Here is a 20,720-nt window from a genome sequence, read left to right as displayed (position 1 = left end):
CAGGGGCTGAGAGAGGGAGAGATGTGCCACAGGCTAAATATACTGGGAAAAGGCCAGGGTGGAAGACAGTCCTTAAAATACCACTAAAATTCACATCCAGTCTCCTTGTTAAATATTTATCTAAGCCTTACTCTGTGTTCTTCCCAAATTCAAATTTTAAAGATCCTACAAGGTAAGGAAGGTTCACTGTTGGCCACCGATGCGAACATGTTTAAACTTAAAAAATGTATGTGCACACAAAGCACAGCTGAACTCTTTCACAAACACAACTGTCTCCAAGGCTGATATTATAGTTTGCTGGGCTTTGGATTAAACTTGCACATCATGAAGTCATTAAAATTTATGTGTTTGGGGTGACCTGTAACTTTGGGGTGAGCGAACAGTCCTTTCAAGGGAAGGAGCGATTGAAACAACCATCTCTGACTGACAGCAAGGGACTCAATGTGTTGTTTTCAGAAAGAGGTTGGAAGGAACAGGCCAGCCAATGTTCTCATTAAGGCCAAAAGTGTCATAAAGGAGGACAGATACATTGTGAGGTGAAAGAAGGGTGAGATACTAAAAAGTTGCAGTCTAGATTCAGTAGTGGAAAAAGGCATTTTGTTTCCTGATAACGAATCAAAATGCTCAAACTGTGGATCTGTTTCTAAAACTAGTTAGCTGCCTATGTAGATAGCATTTTAAAGGGATACTCCACTTTTTTTGGAAATAGGCTCATTTTACAACTCCCCCAGAGTTAAACAGTTGAGTTTTACCGTTTTCGAATCCATTCAGCCGAACTCCGGGTCTGGCGGTACCACTTTTAGCATAGCTTAGCATAGATCATTGAATCGGACAAGACCATTAGCATCTCTCTCAAAAAAATGACCAAAGAGTTTCGATATTTTTCCTATTTAAAACTTGACTCTTCTGTAGTTACATCGTGTACTAAGGCCGACAGAAAATGAAAAGTTGCGATTTTCTAAGCTGATATGGCTAGGAACTATACTCTCATTCCTGCGTAATAATCAAGAAACTTTGCTGCCGTAAGATGAGTCCAGCAGGCGTAATGATATGACGCAGCGCCTGAAAATAGTCCCCAGCTCGGTAACTTCCAACGTGACCGGGACTAAGTTTGTCTAACCTATTAGACCAGGCGCTGCGTCATATCATTACGCCTGCTGGACTCATGGTACGGCAGCAAAGTTTCTTGATTTCAAGCATCGGCTCACAAATTGTGCTCAAGGGGAGATAACATACTCCAATTATATAGTTTTTCTTTTGGTTCCCCTTTTAGTGATCGCTATAACCCCTTAATCTTGTCACATTTGTAATCTATTAGTTACTTGGACTATCGTGTTATATTGGGAGCTGTTCATGTTGTATTTTAGGATGATAGAGATTACTTCGCCATCAAAGGAGTAGAGGAGCTAAATAACAATTAGACATTGACCTGAATTATCCTAGTAACACAAATTGCTTTCATTTATGATGACATCATACCCTTGGGCGGCAGGCACAGCAGATTCCACCGTAGTCGCAATGACTATGGTGGACGCTATATGTTACATAATGCGTACGTGAATGTGGGGGCGGAGTCATCAAGTTAGGGGTGTGATCCATTTGGGTAGGGGCGTGTTTGTTTTGGTGATTTCAAATAATCAACAACGTTTACCAGAAATCGCTTACTGCACCTTTAAGCACCTCTTCATCACCACCAAACTGAAATATGTCCTTTTAACTCATATTATACTGGATATCATAGCATTAATATTAATATTGCCAACATCACTTAAAACAAAAGTAAATACACGGCAAAACATGATTTTCTTACTCAGTATTTAGTGTTATTTTCCAGTATGAATATCTAAAAATGGTTAAATCAAGATACATTTACTTGAGAAGCAAAATGACAAGATATAAGTCTGAGTTTATGCTTAAAACAACAAAAAAAGCTCTACCAATCGGGCATGTAAGATAAACTTGTTTTCCCTTTCAATTAAGTTCTCTATTGACAGATGTTTTTCTGCAAACTATTTTTGCAGTGTACTGTGGGAAAAACAGACTAAGCAAGTAGCTTCCTCTTTCTTTCTGGGACAAAAGTTTGTTTGTCTTTCAAATTTTGACCGGGGGGTAATTATGGAGAAATTAAAGACGTAACGGCAAATTATTTTTTTTTAATTAATTCCAGATGGGACTTCAAAGGTTATTTACCAATCTTTATGTGTTGGATTATCATCTACAAGTGAATACATTGTTATTTGTACAATTATTTGTGACATTACAACTTAAATGTATCACCCATAGTCCTTTCACTGACCATCTGATAATATTAATAAATACTAAAGAAAATACAGAAGCAAATGTACTACTTTTAGACTGACACACGTTCAACATTTTGCACAAATTTCTTTAGTGTTTTCTATACACTTCCTGTGCAATTATTTGAGCTTTGTTCTGATATACGTTTACGATACAGCCCATTTTGGAAAAAACGGTCTTAAACGTCATTAAACAATCCGTAAAAACAAAATAAACCATGGATGCACACTTATCTTTTATAGATAATCGTATATTACGATCAGACTTTTATTACGACCAGAATCACCAGCAGACTTTATGCTCATAATAAAACTCTGGATACACGAGACTACTTTCTCAATGTCTTTATCATACACTATCACAAACACTCATAATTACACAATGTTCACTCGCTACAGCATCCCACAATGCTTACATACTTTCAATCTCAGTTTATGGAAATGTAGCAGAGTTTATGTAGCAGACAGTTTGTTTGTGTCAGAGACAGACTTTAAGTTAGTATCAGCAAACAGCTCCTGAAACACTCAGACGCACACATTGATCCTGCCGGGCGTAAAAGCGCAGGCTATAATTGCTCCGAGCTGATTCTAGTGTCTCTCTTGATCATCCATGACACATTTGATTTCTTTTCTATTGTAAGAGCCTATTAAAAATGGCCACCAATAAAAGCGCATTGATTCATGCAGGATTAGCCCATCGGACAGGAGTTTTATCATGGCCGCAAAAATCACGAACTCCCTTCTTTTGCAGTGTGCAGCTGCAGTCACATGGATCACGATTCGCCAGTTCTCTGCTCAATAGTCTGCTGATGGTGCCGTGGGCTACTGAGTGAGTGTGTGGGAAAGAGATGCCCAAAACTGCTTAAGCGGTCTAATGGTGGGCAGAGGACGAGCGCCCCTGTGGAGTACCCAGACCTGGATCAGATGCTTGGCGGTCACGCCGCGGTAGTGAGCTCAGATCACACATTTATCTCTGGGAGCAGAGAGCTTCTGCGATTGATCAGCTGTGGAAGAGGAGGCGCTACGATCCACACACAGCTAACAACAAACACAGGACAGAGGGTCAAATGAGTTTAAAATACTAAGTATAAATGTATACAAACACATGATTTAAACATGTGTAAATGGAAATGCAATGTTTAAAGTGCAAACGGCCCTTCAAATGTTTGAGAGTATGTCTTAGTACAGAATCTGATCTCACGTCATAATGATCTCTTAAAATATCTTTTTCACGGTTATGCACCTCTAAACACAAGTAACGTGCCAATTTGGACTCGTGAACTGCAGATAGCATCAAATAAGGAAAATTGTATCATTTATTAACTTGCACAGAATATCTAATGTGTATAAGGATTATTTTTTAATACTGGTTCACTGTAATAATAATAATAATTACAAAAAAAAAAAGATTTATAGAAAACTAAACTTAATTTACATGATGTGTCCGATGAATTGACAATAAAAAAGTTCTCAACTTTTGAGAAGCAAGTAAAACTCAAAAGCCCATGCAAAAATTAAATAAAATATGAGTTGGGCATTTATTTTTATTTTTTTGTGTGCAGTGTATTAACATCGCAGGGTAGTGCTCTATTCAGAACTGAGTTGAGACTGCCTTTTAATTCCAATTCAGTTGCTACATTTGAAATGAATTTGAATTGAAAATAGTATACAGAAGCGAAATTCAAAATTCAACTAGAAATGCCAAAGACAATTTTATATTAAATAATATTTAATAAATTGACTATTGTGGATGAATACAGTACTTAATTTCCCAGAATGCATTGATTTTCTATGAATTCCTTTTCCTGTCATTCCAACTCAACTTCTTGTGTGGTGTGGCCAATTCAAAATCTAACTAATGAATTAAAAGGGAGACAATTTTTCAATTCTGATGTTTGCACAACCCTGGTATCAACTCCTGGTATATTGTGGCAATTATGATTCCTCATTACCGTCTAATACTAATATCTGACATGACAGACTAAAAGATTTCTAAACCTGAAAATCTCTTAAAGTCCCCCTGTAGTCAAAAATTGTATCCCTTAAAACTCATCTTTGATCATCAAAATGACATATTTAAACGTTTTTTCCTTAAAAAAAAAAAATCTTCATGCCTTAAAATAGCTTGAATGTAACTCTACGCCCTTGGCTCATTTAGCATACGCGGTTCTATGAATGCAAATTCCCCGCCTCCACTCACTCACACCAGCTCAGAGATTCAGACATTGACGTGATTGGTTACAAGGTAGTTTGTGACATCACAAACACCAGCGATTTCAAACTGCATTTTTGAGACTCTTTAGTTCACTGCAGTTTTAAGATAAAAATACTCAGTAATGGTGTTCACTTTTGAATTCGCACATGGTTCATCTTAAAGCATATTAAAAACACCACATAGACATAGACACATAAACAACATTAAAAGCTTGATTTTCACCACAGGGGGACAGATATTTGTGTCATTGAGTCATTCATCCACACAGGGGCTCATACAGGGGCGTCCAGTTTGACACATGCTCACAGCTATGCATTTCAAATATTCTCCCTTTGTCACATAATCAATCATATGCAGGACTCAGAGTCATGCACAATGAAGCCTCTGATCTGAGCAGCATATAAGCATATTAGAATTGTTTCTGAAGGATCATGTGACATTTTAAAACATTAAAACAGAAAACGGTCATTTTAAATTGTAATAATATTTCACAATATTCTGTTTTACTGTATTTTTGATCCAATAAATGCAGCTTTGTTGAGCATAAGATACTTGTTTAAAAAAAATCTTACCCAAAACTTTTGAAAATTAGTGGAAATGTTAAACCAGTAGAGTACATTTTTGTATATCTATTTACATTATAGTTACACAGTCTCTGATGGTTACATCTGAAACATAAAAATGTAGATGCTTCAGAATCCTGACAAATTTCTTTTTTCTAGAGCAATTTTTATATATTAGTGTGATTGCAATGTATATAAAGTCAAAAAACAGTATTCTATCATTATCTTCACAGCAGTTCTTGAATAAATTTTCCATCAAAATGGGTCTATATAAAAGATACTGTTTTTCTATTTATTTACTATGAATAACCATATCCTTTGGATTGTGTCCAAGTTCCAAATAAAATAAGAAAATAATAAAATTAGGTGAATTACTTTAATATTTGTCATGTACTATGGGCAAGTTCTCCTTGAGTCTATGGGCATTACCAACATTACAAATATTTTAATCATTTTTAAGCTTTTGGTCATATGCACACACAAATTTGGGTCTATAAACCTCTTTCAAACGGATACTATGTTCTAGCTATTGATGCAAATCATCGAACGGACAGCAAGCAGCTTTTGTGACAGTCAGTAAATAGCTATTATTGAACGATTTGGAGCTTGGCATATTTACAGCTGATTTGTGTGCAACTGGAGATGGATTCATGTAGACATCTATTTTACCAAGGTTTTGTGCCGTTACTGTACCCAGAGGGATTGTTGAGTGCCGCCTGTAGAAGAGATAACCAACCCACACAGTTGATGTAAGATATCCTTGTTTACCAACCCGTGTCGTCGTGCTATGCAAACTAATGGCTGCATGTTAAAAGCCCCTCACTGAGTTTAAAGGTTTTTTTTAATGACTTCTAATTCCTCTCATCACTATGCGATGTGCACTTACAAATCAGCATTCCAGCCTTTATTAAACACACAAACACGTATTCCTTGTTATAATTTCAGTATGTGTCAGACTACAGAGGAAGGAGTCTTCTCGGTGCCAAACCATCATCAACCATTCATCAACGTGTTTATTTAAAGTGAAGAGAAAGGGGAGAAAAGGAATAAACCAAGAGAGAAGGCAGCTTTGAAAAGGAGTATATCTTGGCCTGTCACCTCCTCACTGCTGAAGTGCATTGTGTGTGCAGGTGCACATGTGTATCCAGCTGTGAGACAACAATAACCAAAAATAGGCTGAAAAATGGCGCTAAAATAGAAGTGTGAACGGGCCTGCTGTGACATCTCTCTCATCGGCATTAGTCATGCGAGTCCCTCTGGTTCCATAACACCTCCCCAGGACCCAATCCTGTTCTTCCGAGCCTTTCCACACAAAACATGGTGCTATTTCCAGCCCTCAGCAGGGACTACGGCACGTCTCGTTAAAGACGGCTGAGAGATTCTGTATCAATCTGAAACTCACAGACATCATGCAAAAAGTACAATGACTTAAAGGAATAGTTCATCCAAAAACTTTTGGTCTGTTTTCTTCACACAAAGCTATAATATGACTTCAGAAAATGCCCCTTTTTAAGCTTGAAAGCTTAAATATCCATTCACTGTTATTTCATAGAAAAGTTCTTCCATACCTCTCCTTTTGTGTTCTTCTATCAGAAAGTCATACGTGTTTGGAACAATATAAGAGCGAGTAAATACTGGCTGGCATAATTCACATTTTTAGATGAGCTACTCCTTTAAAATGAAGTCTATGAAAGCACTCTTCACATTAAAAGTAATTTAAAGGGGTGGTATAATGCCCTTTTCACAAGATGTAAAATAAGTCTTTGATGTCCCCAGAGTGTGTATGCGAAGTTTTAGCTCAAAATACCCCACAGATATTTTTATATAGCATGTTAAAGTTGTCACTTTTTGAGAGTGAGCAAAAACGCACCGTTTTGTGTCTGTCCCTTTAAATGCAAATGAGCTGCTGCTCCCGGCACAGAGGGCGGAGCTTCAACAGCTTGCACTCACACAGACATGCACTGAAAATTTAAAAAGCTTTTAGCCTTTTATGTTCAAACCAGAGTCAGACAATGATGGAGAGACTCAAGAAGAAGTGACAACATGTAGAATGCAACAGGACATTTCTGAATGGTTAGGTGATGAATTTATGTATCTTATGTGTAGTTTTCTTCCAGTCATTGATTAGCATATTCTGTCATGATAATCTATAAATCGTGTTCCCGGGGGTGGGGTGTATGTAAATTTTAGGGTTCATGATGTCACTAACCCAGGAAGAATGTCCTGTAGTCCCTATCAGCCGTTTGTTGTAGTCCTTAAAAAGCAATTTCTTTAAAAGAAAATATCTCTCTTTGCTTTGAACTTTGAGCGTTGTAACTTTGCAGATGTTGTTTATGCTCAAACAGCAACATTACACTATTTAAAGTTAGAAAAGTGAATCATAATCAACCACCCCTTTAAAGGGGACCTATTATGCAAAGTTCACTTTTACATGGTGTTTAAACATACATGTGTGTCAGCAGTGTTTAGACTGATATGGCTTTAAAACTCATGCAGATAACAAACTTTCATGATGAAGAAGAGCTGCAATGTCACATGAGCTTGACCGCGACAGAAATGATAATCAAAAACCTAACAGATGTTTTAGTTTTTGGCAGAATATCCGAGGCCCGAGCTGTACAGGCTCCACCCTCTTTTAAATAAGGGGGCGGGGAGCAGCAGCTCATTTGCATTTAAAGATACATGCATGAAAACAGAATGTTTTTTCCTCAAAAATAGGTATTTACAGTACAGGTCAAAAGTTTGGAAACATTACTATTTTTAATGTTTTTGAAAGAAGTTTCTTCTGCTCATCAAGCCTGCATTTATTTGATCAAAAATGTAATATTGTGATATATTAATACAATTTAAAATAATTGGTTTTCAATTTATTATACTTTAAATTATCATTTATTTCTGTGATGCAAAGCTGAATTTTCAGGATCATTACTCCAGTCTATCACATGATCCTTTAGAAATCATTCTAATATGATTCATTATCAAAGTTGGAAACAGTTCTGCTGCTTAATATTTTTTCATAACCTGTGATACTTTTTTAGGATACTTTGATGAATAAAAAGTAAAAAAAAAAAAAAAAAAAAGAAGCTAATTTTTTAAAAATAGAAATCTTTTGTAACAACAATATACACTACTGGTCAGTAATTTGGGGTCAGTAATTTTTTTTCTTTCTTTTTTTGAAATAAATCAATACTTTTATTCAGCAAGGATGTGTTAAATTGATAAAAAGTGATAGTAAAGAAGATTTATATTATTAGAAAATATTTTTTTTATTTTGAATAAATGCAGTTCTTTTTAACCTTTTATTCATCAAATATATTAGGCAGCAGAACTGTTTCCAACACTCATAATAAATCAGAATATTAGAATGATTTCTAAAGGATCATGTGATAGACTGGATGTCACATGTGACACTGAAGACTGGAGTAATATGCTGAAAATTCAGCTTTGCATCACAGGAATAAATTATTTTTTAAAGTATATTCAAATAGAAAACTATTATTTTAAGTTGTAATAATATGTCACAATATTACTGTTTTTTTCTGTATTTTTGATCAAATAAACGCATTAGAGACTTCTTTCAAAAATATAAAAAAACGTAATGTTTCCAAACTTTTGACCTGTACTGTACAACATGGTATAATAAATGATCTGTGGGGTATTTTGAGCTGAAATTTCACAGACACATTCTGGGGACACCTAAGAATTATAAAAAAGGGCATAATAGTTCCCCTTTAAATCTGGTGGCAAGGGTAAAAATATCCTCTACTTCTTCTCTAATCAAGGTTGTCTTCAAGACTCCACTTGTACTTCATTAATCCCATAAGACTCCACAGGCAGAAAAAAAAAGAAGTAATTTTAGCAGCTATGAAAAGATGATCTAATGTGAAATCATATCATAATGACAGTGAATTAATGCAAGCTGCAGGAGGTCTCGTCAGTCGTTTTGTGGCGCTTTACAACACACTGCCACCGCAAACCAAACCAAGAGCCTGACGAAAGCGACTACTGACTTTCGTCACTTCATAATCGAATAACAGTTGTGCAATTTGAGATTTAATTTACGTATAACTCTCCCTCCACACATCTGCAGCATGAGGTGTCAAGACAATTTGGTTACGGACTTTAATGGTGTGTGCTAGGGTACTCAATTTCCATATTAGCGGGCCTATCTTAGCGGCGGTCTTGCACTGCGAGCGGCGGCGAGCTCATTTACAGTGGAGGGTGGATCTGGGTGAAATTAGAGTAGATTACCATATTTAGATTTATTAGGTGCCCGTCACCGTGGAAACGGAGGAGCGTAGCAGCTTCTCGGGGAGGTGTGCATGTTTGATATGATTAACATCTGTGATGGATGAGCTGTCCAACGGCCCTCAATTAAACAATAACTATTCCACTGGCTGGCCAATGACAAAGAAAGTCAAACAGTGTGTGCAAGTGCCTCACTGCCAAGTCAGCTGTCCACAGCTTGATGCAATCAGCACTGAATGGTCGGCGCACAGCCTCTACTTTCACATTGGAGGGCAGAGATAGTCACTTAGATTGGGCCACCGACGACCCAGAGGGAACAGACAATCTAGCACTGTGGGATTTCACTGCACTGAGGGTAAAAAGAGAGATTGACTGAAAAACTAGCAGTTAGGAATGAGGAATTTTAGTTCAAGCAAACATACACAGAGAGCCAAATGGTCTTAAATGCGCTATACTGAACCAATAAAGTACAAGTAGCATTAAGAGTAAAAGGCTACAATCTATTGTAAGGCATGGGCCACATTGCAGTCAAAACTTAATTTGTTGAAACAATAAAACATTGGGACTTCATTACCATGTGTAGCAAAAACCTAACTAAGTCCTAATAAAACTCTACATAAAGTACACTAACATTTAATAGTTTGAGGTCAGTAAGATTTAGCAAAAAAAAGAAAAGAAAAAATAATACTTTCATTTAGTAAGGATGCATTAAATTGATCAAAAGTGACAGTAAAGATATTTATAATCTTCCAAATATTACTATTTCAAATAAATGCTGTTCTTTTGAACTTTCTATTTATAAAAGAATCCTAGAAAAATGTGGCACAGTTTCCATAAAATATAATGCATTGCAACTGTTTTAAACGTTGATGTAAGAAATTATTTTGAGCACCAAATCAGCATATTAGAATGATTTCTGAAGGATCACGTGACGCCAAAAACTGGAGTAATGATGGTGAAAATTCAGCTTGAACATCACATGAATAAATTACATTTTAAAATATATTAAAATAGAAATTCTCAATTGTAATAATATTTCATAATATTACTGTATTTTTGATCAAATAAATGCAGCCTTAAGAGACTTCAAAAACAATAAAATCTTACTGAATGCCAATTTTTGAACGGTAGAGTAACTGAAACAAATAGCTCACATTAGCATGGTAAATGAACACTTTAAATATATTTTACTGTATTTAGTGTAATGAGTACAGCAATTGCTCATTAAGGCAACCCTCATCAACTTACAAGCTCCACTCATCAGCACAATAGTAACACAAAATTCATTAAAATAATCAATGGTTCATTAAAAGTCACATCCTTCCGCTACAAAATATAGTCCCTGTCATGGAAGCCTGTATTAACCAATCAGCATCTAGAACCAGACCTATTTATATTATATACCTCAGAAAACTGCCACACCAGGGCCAGTGGAATCAGTTTGCATGAATTTCACTCAATAGCAGCACAGAAGAGTGTCATGAAGTTTTTGCAGGGACAATTTCCTTGGAGCAACCTGGGTTTAAGTGTCTTCCTCAAGGGCACAATGGTGATCACTTCATTCTTGTGGTATAAAACCAGCAACCTTTCAGTTGCCAGCCCAAACTGTAACCACAATACCACAGCTACTGTAGGACCTCAATCCTTGGGAAGAGAGAGAACGTAAATACAGATCACGTAGGGTGATTTTTAATTCTATGTGAATCATAACCTAACGTCTCAGGCTGCCAGCACGTGTTTAAAATTGTTTAATAACGTCATGCATGAGGATTAAGCGTTTTAATAGACTCCTGGAATGAATTAAGAGGAGTTTGTCTTATGGAAGAGCAATAAAGTGAAACAGAGAGAATCCATAAGATATCACAGCAGATGTCACACATCTACTGTAAGTGCATGACCTCTCTGAAGTGGTGCCCGATGTTTATGCAGAGTCCAGAGGGTGACAGATGGGTTCGCACTCGACTCTTACATTTTATGAGAGGATCTATTAGAATATGTCATCTTCTCCACTCAGCCTTGCCAGTGGAGAGATTCGGTCATGGTCACAAGGCCCCTATATCCACAGTGTGTTAAGTGAGAGGGATTAGCAAGTTCAATGCCAGAGGAAAACAAACTTCTCAGGGTTCACAGATGGGGAATTCACAGTCTTTATGGAGACACATTTTTAATGTAATGAAGACAGAGGGACAACAGAAGATGTACATTAAGTTGTTAACCTTCATATACGGAAGAGTGGGATAAGCCGTGCCACTTTTTACTTAAGTTGTAATTTAGGCAAGTAGAAATGAGACAAAGGAAATATACCTAATTATATCATATAATAATCTAGCACACTTACAAATGCGTCATTCTAAAGGTCTTGTTTTGCTGCATATTAATTGCAATTAAATTAATTTAAAACAGAGAGAGACAGTCAAATAAATTCATCTGAATGGAATAAAATGTATTATTATTTTATATATATATATATATATATATATATATATATATATATATATATATATATATGTATGAAGACTTCAGATGCAAAAGCCTCTAAGTGCCATCTGAAATTTTCTCCTAAAATTAGCTTTTTTTTTTTTCACGCTCGTATGTTTAAGTTCAGTAATTTCACTTTAATGACAATTAATAGGTCATTTTCATTGCCATTAAAGTGAAATAACTGAACATAAACATACAAGCTTGATAAAAATTAGCATTCTAGAAGAAAATTTCAGATGGCACTTAGAGGCTTTTGCATCTGAAGTCTTCATATATATATATATACAGTGAGGAAAATAAGTATTTGAACACCCTGCTATTTTGCAAGTTCTCCCACTTAGAAATCATGGAGGGGTCTGAAATTGTCATCGTAGGGGCATGTCCACTGTGAGAGACATAATCTAAAAAAGAAAATCCAGAAATCACAATGTATGATTTTTTAACTATTTATTTGTATGATACAGCTGCAAATAAGTATTTGAACACCTGAGAAAATCAATGTTAATATTTGGTACAGTAGCCTTTGTTTGCAATTACAGAGGTCAAACGTTTCCTGTAGTTTTTCACCAGGTTTGCACACACTGCAGGAGGGATTTTGGCCCACTCCTCCACACAGATCTTCTCTAGATCAGTCAGGTTTCTGGGCTGTCGCTGAGAAACACGGAGTTTGAGCTCCCTCCAAAGATTCTCTATTGGGTTTAGGTCTGGAGACTGGCTAGGCCACGCCAGAACCTTGATATGCTTCTTACAGAGCCACTCCTTGGTTATCCTGGCTGTGTGCTTCGGGTCATTGTCATGTTGGAAGACCCAGCCTCGACCCATCTTCAATGCTCTAACTGAGGGAAGGAGGTTGTTCCCCAAAATCTCGCAATACATGGCCCCGGTCATCCTCTCCTTAATACAGTGCAGTCGACCTGTCCCATGTGCAGAAAAACACCCCCAAAGCATGATGCTACCACCCCCATGCTTCACAGTAGGGATGGTGTTCTTGGGATGGTACTCATCATTCTTCTTCCTCCAAACACGTTTAGTGGAATTATGACCAAAAAGTTCTATTTTGGTCTCATCTGACCACATGACTTTCTCCCATGACTCCTCTGGATCATCCAAATGGTCATTGGCAAACTTAAGATGGGCCTTGACATGTGCTGGTTTAAGCAGGGGAACCTTCCGTGCCATGCATGATTTCAAACCATGACGTCTTAGTGTATTACCAACAGTAACCTTGGAAACGGTGGTCCCAGCTCTTTTCAGGTCATTGACCAGCTCCTCCCGTGTAGTTCTGGGCTGATTTCTCACCTTTCTTAGGATCATTGAGACACCACGAGGTGAGATCTTGCATGGAGCCCCAGTCCGAGGGAGATTGACAGTCATGTTTAGCTTCTTCCATTTTCTAATGATTGCTCCAACAGTGGACCTTTTTTCACCAAGCTGCTTGGCAATTTCCCCGTAGCCCTTTCCAGCCTTGTGGAGGTGTACAATTTTGTCTCTAGTGTCTTTGGACAGCTCTTTGGTCTTGGCCATGTTAGTAGTTGGATTCTTACTGATTGTATGGGGTGGACAGGTGTCTTTATGCAGCTAACGACCTCAAACAGGTGCATCTAATTTAGGATAATAAATGGAGTGGAGGTGGACATTTTAAAGGCAGACTAACAGGTCTTTGAGGGTCAGAATTCTAGCTGATAGACAGGTGTTCAAATACTTATTTGCAGCTGTATCATACAAATAAATAGTTAAAAAATCATATATTGTGATTTCTGGATTTTTTTTTTAGATTATGTCTCTCACAGTGGACATGCACCTACGATGACAATTTCAGACCCCTCCATGATTTCCAAGTGGGAGAACTTGCAAAATAGCAGGGTGTTCAAATACTTATTTTCCTCACTGTATATATATATATATATATATATATATATATATATATATATATATATATATTATAAAAATAACATTTTGTAATAGTACTAGTAATAATATTTGATGCATCTGGACGCAAAGTGTGTTATTGGCACAATAGTCCTATATGCACAAAATAAATATTCCTAGTTTCCTACACAACCAGATACAGTTTAAAGCTTGAGAAAACTTGCATACGCAAGTATGCAAACACAAACGTTTCTCGCTACACAAGCTGGATGTCACTTGCAGAAAACGATTCATAATGCAATGCACACGCAAAATACACATTGCATTCTCAGCGCTTCCACACGGACCACTAAATGAGGCATCAGCATAAACTGGCCAAATGTAGATTTGATCTTCTTGGCCGCACAGTAAAAAGTGATCAGTTAATTGAAAAAATTAAGTTATGTGGAATTGTCAAGTTCACATAACTTAATTTAACTTAGTTTATTACTTAATAATTTTAAGGCAACAGGTTTCCTAAAAAAAATTTAAGTTAAGTCAACTGGTCACTTTTTATAGTGTTCCAATTTACAGAACAACACACATTTAGCTGCTCATGTTGCCAATTCAAGTTACCCAAATAACCTTTTTTTTTTTTTAAGCAGAGGGCTGAACCTAACGCTTTATTCGAGTAGAATACTGTCTCCAGTCCCCTCTCATCATGGGTTTATGCATAATGAAGCAGAAGGGGACAGAGTTCAGAAGAAGTTCAGCTCACTGCTAATCATGCTTTCCTCGCATTCTGGCAATTGCAAACACTCTGAAGGCGCTGTCATTGTAAAACCCTTGAAACTACTGGTTCAAGCTGGCCTCTTATATAACCTTTTGCACTGTAGATCAATTCTTTGTCTAAAGGAAAATGAAATGTGCTGGAAATGCTCAGGAGGTTCCTTTGCCAAACTATAGTGTTTTGCCAAGCACATTTAGCCATATTTTGCTGCATTGCCGGGAACTTACCATATCAATTGCAGGTTTGACGCAAATAAATAACGTTTGCAAGCCTTCTTCTTTACACAAGGATGACCTCAGAGGAGAGACTTGGCTCCTCTATTGATTAGAAAGTTTTGCTCCGTAACACTGCGTCTTTTGTAGTTTAAGTTTATGTGTTTGATATGCATCTCAAGGATACGAGGCTTATATTTAACAGTGCATTCAAGTTTCAAATCAGGGACTAATCCTCTAATATGGCTTATTTCTGTTTTGGGACCAACCCAAAATGCTTATTGATATACCCTCCATAAAATCCAGATTTTATTTTTTTTAAATTCTCTTTGTCATAGCTAACCCTGTGCAGAAAGGTTTCATCCCCAAATCTCCATTTGCACTGTGAGTGACAGAGTGAGTGAGCCCTTACATAACTAACCTCTTTACGTCCACTGTGAATGACAGTCGTGCCTTTGCCAACAGACAGGAATTCACTTGTTTTGTGTGTGTGTGTGTGTGTGTGTGTGTGTGTGACTGCTAAAAGTTAAATAACAGGGACAGCATTTGTACCCCATGGAGGGAAAAAGCAGTTGATCAGTATCCGATTCACTCATCCATTTATCATTTATTATCTAATTTCTTAGATAATGTTATCTAAGACTTCCAAAAATATGTCGGTGCAACACAGGGCCTAATATTTGATGAACAGATGAACAAATTCACAGTGGGAAAAAAAGGTACTTAACCTTCAGAAAATGTTGCCAATCAAACTCAAGAGGACAAATTAAACAATATATATAATGAGCCATTTTATTTTCTATTTATTTTGTTTTCTCTATCCGTTCTCAAAATGTTTGCAATGTTGTACCTATTTTATCATTATTTGAAATGTAAATAATATTAATAAAAAAAATTTCATATTTACAGTAATATACAGTGAGGAAAATAAGTATTTGAACACCCTGCTATTTTGCAAGTTCTCCCACTTAGAAATCATGGAGGGGTCTGAAATTGTCATCGTAGGTGCATGTCCACTGTGAGAGACATAATCTAAAAAAAAAAATCCAGAAATCACAATGTATGATTTTTTAACTATTTATTTGTATGATACAGCTGCAAATAAGTATTTGAACACCTGAGAAAATCAATGTTAATATTTGGTACAGTAGCCTTTGTTTGCAATTACAGAGGTCAAACGTTTCCTGTAGTTTTTCACCAGGCCTTGACATGTGCTGGTTTAAGCAGGGGAACCTTCCGTGCCATGCATGATTTCAAACCATGACGTCTTAGTGTATTACCAACAGTAACCTTGGAAACGGTGGTCCCAGCTCTTTTCAGGTCATTGACCAGCTCCTCCCGTGCAGTTCTGGGCTGATTTCTCACCTTTCTTAGGATCATTGAGACCCCACGAGGTGAGATCTTGCATGGAGCCCCAGTCTGAGGGAGATTGACAGTCATGTTTAGCTTCTTCCATTTTCTAATGATTGCTCCAACAGTGGACCTTTTTTCACCAAGCTGCTTGGCAATTTCCCCGTAGCCCTTTCCAGCCTTGTGGAGGTGTACAATTTTGTCTCTAGTGTCTTTGGACAGCTCTTTGGTCTTGGCCATGTTAGTAGTTGGATTCTTACTGATTGTATGGGGTGGACAGGTGTCTTTATGCAGCTAACGACCTCAAACAGGTGCATCTAATTTAGGATAATAAATGGAGTGGAGGTGGACATTTTAAAGGCAGACTAACAGGTCTTTGAGGGTCAGAATTCTAGCTGATAGACAGGTGTTCAAATACTTATTTGCAGCTGTATCATACAAATAAATAGTTAAAAAATCATATATTGTGATTTCTGGATTTTTTTTTTTGTTGATTATGTCTCTCACAGTGGACATGCACCTACGATGACAATTTCAGACCCCTCCATGATTTCCAAGTGGGAGAACTTGCAAAATAGCAGGGTGTTCAAATACTTATTTTCCTCACTGTATAGGGTCCAACGGGGATAAAGGCGCACCGGGGTAAAAGGCGCATTTGACTTCATTCTCTTTTAAACCACTAGTTGACACAAAAATTCAGCTCAGAACTTTTCTTAACAACCACTTTTAATGATGCACGTGGACATTTGGCTGATCCTTGACGCAATTGTGGACAGCAACGCAAAGTTGATTCTGCACTAATTTGATCTAACATCGCTAAAATTATTGAATACATTTTGAGACAAATGTCTTGTTAATAGTTTTTCAGGGTAATTTCAAGGTAATTAAAGCAACATTTTTTTTTCAATAACGGACGACTATCTAAAAGTATGGTATTTGGGGTAAAAGGCGCCCCTGCTGTCGGGGCGAAAGGCACAATAAATAACATTATAAGAAACAGCTGGCTGACTTTTCCATTTGTTGACATGACATGGTCAGATTCAGATGGTAAATATCATATATTAAGTTGGGAGATAATCACCATATTTATAATGAAACCATCATATTTAAAAATATAATATTAATCATTTCATATAATAAAATATATTTATTGTTACTATTAAATATTTGTGGGATGTCATCCAATGCTTCAGAATCTTTACTTTTTTCAGATAATTTTGTTTCTGTATTTTTAAAATAAATGTATTTTAAAGACAGTATATTTATAACAAAAATTAATTCATTTATTTATCCAAAAAAAAATTTTTTTAATTAAAATTAAAAATATAATTTTAATACAGTGTGTTGAATATCAATATCTTGAAGGACATGTCTCTTATGCTCTATAATCTTCAAAGTGTTTTGCAAGGTGCCATTTCTCTGATATTTCACTGGTATCATTTCGTAATAATTGAAATTTCATAGAAAAGCTTTTGTAACCTATAATTTGATTTCTTAGATAACCTTGGAAAAAATTACTCCAGCAAATAAACTCTAGATGTATTTTACCTTAAATGGTAAGCTGGAGCTGCAGATGACCTAAAAGTGTTTTTCCCCAAGGGTTTGAATAGCATAGTAATACTATACACTGTACGATGCCACAAGTCGTGGTAACACGAAACACAGCAGTGATGCCCTCCATTACATAAGCATCACAATGTATATATATATATATATAAATAAAAAATAAGAAAACCACAGCATTTAACTGGAAGTAAAGACATTGCTTATCTTTTTAGACTGGCTTAAGTTCATAACCCTTAATTACCCTAAAAGCTGTTGTTCAGAGGACTCCTGTTGCTATTGACAACATGAGGAAGTCTTTTTTTCAGTGCTCTTTCTCTGTTAAAGGTGACGGTTTAAATGTTAAAGAAAGAAGGGTGTGACTATGACTAAGTCCTGTAAAAATGACTGTAATTAAATTCACTGATTCCAACGCTGCAATTAAGTTCTGATATGGAAAACTAAATATAACATTAATAGAGACCTGCAACTCTGATCAGCTTCTCACAAGCCTGAGTCACTGCATTATAAGAGCAGTGTTGAAATAATCCTTCATTTAAATACTGAGCACTTCTGTTTAATGTCACTGCATTGTTTTTTAAGCACTGCACTTTTTTCTTAGTAAAGTTCCATACGCTTGTATTAATAAAAGGACACATTTAGTCGCTAACCAACAAAAATCGGACACTGTCACGAGATGTCAATGCATACCGTGTCAATCATCTTTAAACACTGCAAAGGCATAACTGGCACTATTGCAAGATCAGAGGAGATTGATGCAGTAATCAATTCACAAAGAGAAATAAAATCAAAATAGCTCAGTTTTGACAGAATTAACATGTGGAAACTATGACTAAACCTCCAGGCATCTATGTGCCATAATGACCACATAAAAAAATGGATTCTTGTTCATTTTTTACAATTTTTGACATTATGACTTTTCCAGTCAGACTTTTAGAAATCATTTTATATGATTTGCAGTCTTGTTTATGTATTATTTCTAGTATCTAATACAGTATTTAATTGACTAGAAATTTAAGTATATACTATCTAAGTATATACTAGAAATGCGGTAACACTTTATTTTACAGTGTCCTTGTTACATATGTTACATGTACTTACCATAGTAATAACAGTAAATTATGCATAATTACATGCAACTAAACCTCAACCAAACCCTAATCCTACCCTAACCCTACAGTAAGTACATGTAGTTAATTAGCATTACTCAGTACTTAAATATCTAATTACACTGTAACAATGACACCTTAAAATAAAGTGTAACCAGAAATGCTTATAGAAATATTTATATAATGTTTTATAGCTATAATCATGTGATGCTGATCGATGAACCTGTGGTCTTTTTATATTTAAGGTTTTTACTTCTGCATTTACCATTGCCACAGTTGCGTTCCTGGGGCAAAAACTATTAATTTCTTTCAGCCTGGCCTTCGCATGACTGTCAAATGTGAACTGAATCAGGATGTTGTCTGCATTCAAACAGAAAGTCGCTTAAAAGATAAGTGCAGATACACGTGCTATTGGAATTTGATCAGATCATTCCATCCAGCTCCTGAGGAAAACAAGCCCGAGCTGTTTGGATCTCACAGTGGTATGCATTTCCCACCATGCCGTTAGAAACATCGGCATAAGAAATCTGCTATTGCAATCTGAGAAAAATGTTTGCGATGCAAGTGGAAACCTCATGATCAAACTGTTTTACTCACCAGTAAAGGAGGCCAAGGAACAGCAAGAAAAGGCCCACAGACACTGAGAGTCCACTCGCCTCGACTCCAAACCATTTTAGAATGTCAACTAACGGCTGCATGATGAGACCTGTGACTCTCAGCTCACCGCTGGCTTCCTGCACACAGAGACGACGCCAAACTAAATGCACGTAGAGTTCAAAGTATTTGTTATCTACACACTGTAACATCACAATATGAAAGTGAGCTTACAATCCCCCAGATAAACAATTTTATCAGATCTTAATTTAAAAAAAAACTAAAAAACAGGACAAGTAAATTAATATATAAGGTTGCACTTTATTTTTACAGTATGTGTACCTAAGAAAGTACTGGGTAATACAAGGTAAACATGGGTTAAGGTTAGGTTTAGGGTTGGTACAATTACTATTACAAGTACGTAGTATGTACAGGGAACTGTATACTGTAAAATAAAGTGCTACCTACCTGTCTTGTATAATGACAATTTAACATTCATCCATTAATTTATATATCCATATGAAGACATAATACACAAAGACACACTAAATAAAAGGGAAATTATGTTAATTACACTGCTAACTGCATAAAGCAACATAGCTAATATTGCTTCTGTCTATATTTGCTTCTGCTAGCTAGCTAGCTGCTAGCTAACTAAACAAATAAAAACAAGAGATGAAAATAACTTCTGTGTGATAAGGTAATTTCGCTAGTTAAACAAACTGTTCCTCAATTTTTTTCACTGCAGTGTAAAATGAGCAATGAATAAACAAAAGTTGTCATCATACTTACCCTTTTTTAAGTGAAAAAAAAAAAAAAAAAAATAGGCAAAGAAATCCCAGAGACTTATACTGAAGCAGTTCCCCAAGCAATATCTAGAATGAAAAAAACACACACTTAGCAAAGAGCAACCACTCTAGAATTGTGCCAGAGAAAGTTCAAAATGTTCTATTTAAACAGAATCAGAGGATGAGGATGGACACACTGCCCTGTGACACTTTACCCATTCACCTCATTCACATTTTCAGTGGTTAAGATCATTACAAAATGTAAATGGTTAACAAGCTCAGAAGTTGCAACAGTCAAGTTAATAAATAAATAAAATAAATAACTATAAAAATCAATAAAACTACAAGAACTATAAAAAAAACACAAAACCTAGGCTATATATATATTTTTTTTTTATTATTATTTTTTTTTACAGGATTTATACTTTTATACTGTAAGAAAAAGAATACAATTAGATTATATTAGGTAATGCTAACTCACTTCAGCGAGCAAAAAACAAACAATCAGATTCCTTCAGCCTTCTTATATGAGCACTTTATTTTTCACTGCTTCTCTGTGTGATCTTGCATGTTTGATGCTCTAATCTGTACATTGTCACATGCGTCTTACAGCTTTATGATTTCTCTAAATCGCAAAGGCTTTTGATAGTGAACAAGAGGCC

At 36.1% G+C, this 20,720-nt stretch overlaps 1 protein-coding gene across 2 annotated transcripts in view; it reads right to left on the bottom strand.

Moving 5' to 3' along the window:
* Positions 1–20,720, bottom strand: part of tbxas1 (thromboxane A synthase 1 (platelet)) — a 74,028-nt gene that overhangs the window by 52,521 nt on the left and 787 nt on the right. The window contains exons 2-3 of one of the 2 annotated variants that reach the window (XM_084124137.1): positions 20,063–20,145; positions 19,274–19,410 (exon numbers count right to left, since the gene is read on the bottom strand). In XM_084124137.1, the coding sequence (XP_083980263.1) occupies positions 19,274–19,374 (101 nt within the window). In that variant the 5' untranslated portion in view covers positions 19,375–19,410; positions 20,063–20,145. The remainder of the gene's footprint in view (positions 1–19,273; positions 19,411–20,062; positions 20,146–20,720) is intronic. The other variant, XM_084124138.1, reaches the window with a different exon arrangement.

The sequence above is a fragment of the Abramis brama genome (assembly GCF_963993115.1).
Source record: "Abramis brama genome assembly, chromosome: 9".
Classification (NCBI taxonomy): domain Eukaryota; kingdom Metazoa; phylum Chordata; class Actinopteri; order Cypriniformes; family Leuciscidae; genus Abramis; species Abramis brama.
Note: the sequence above shows the minus strand (reverse complement) of the source record. Positions and strands in the feature narration are given on the sequence as shown.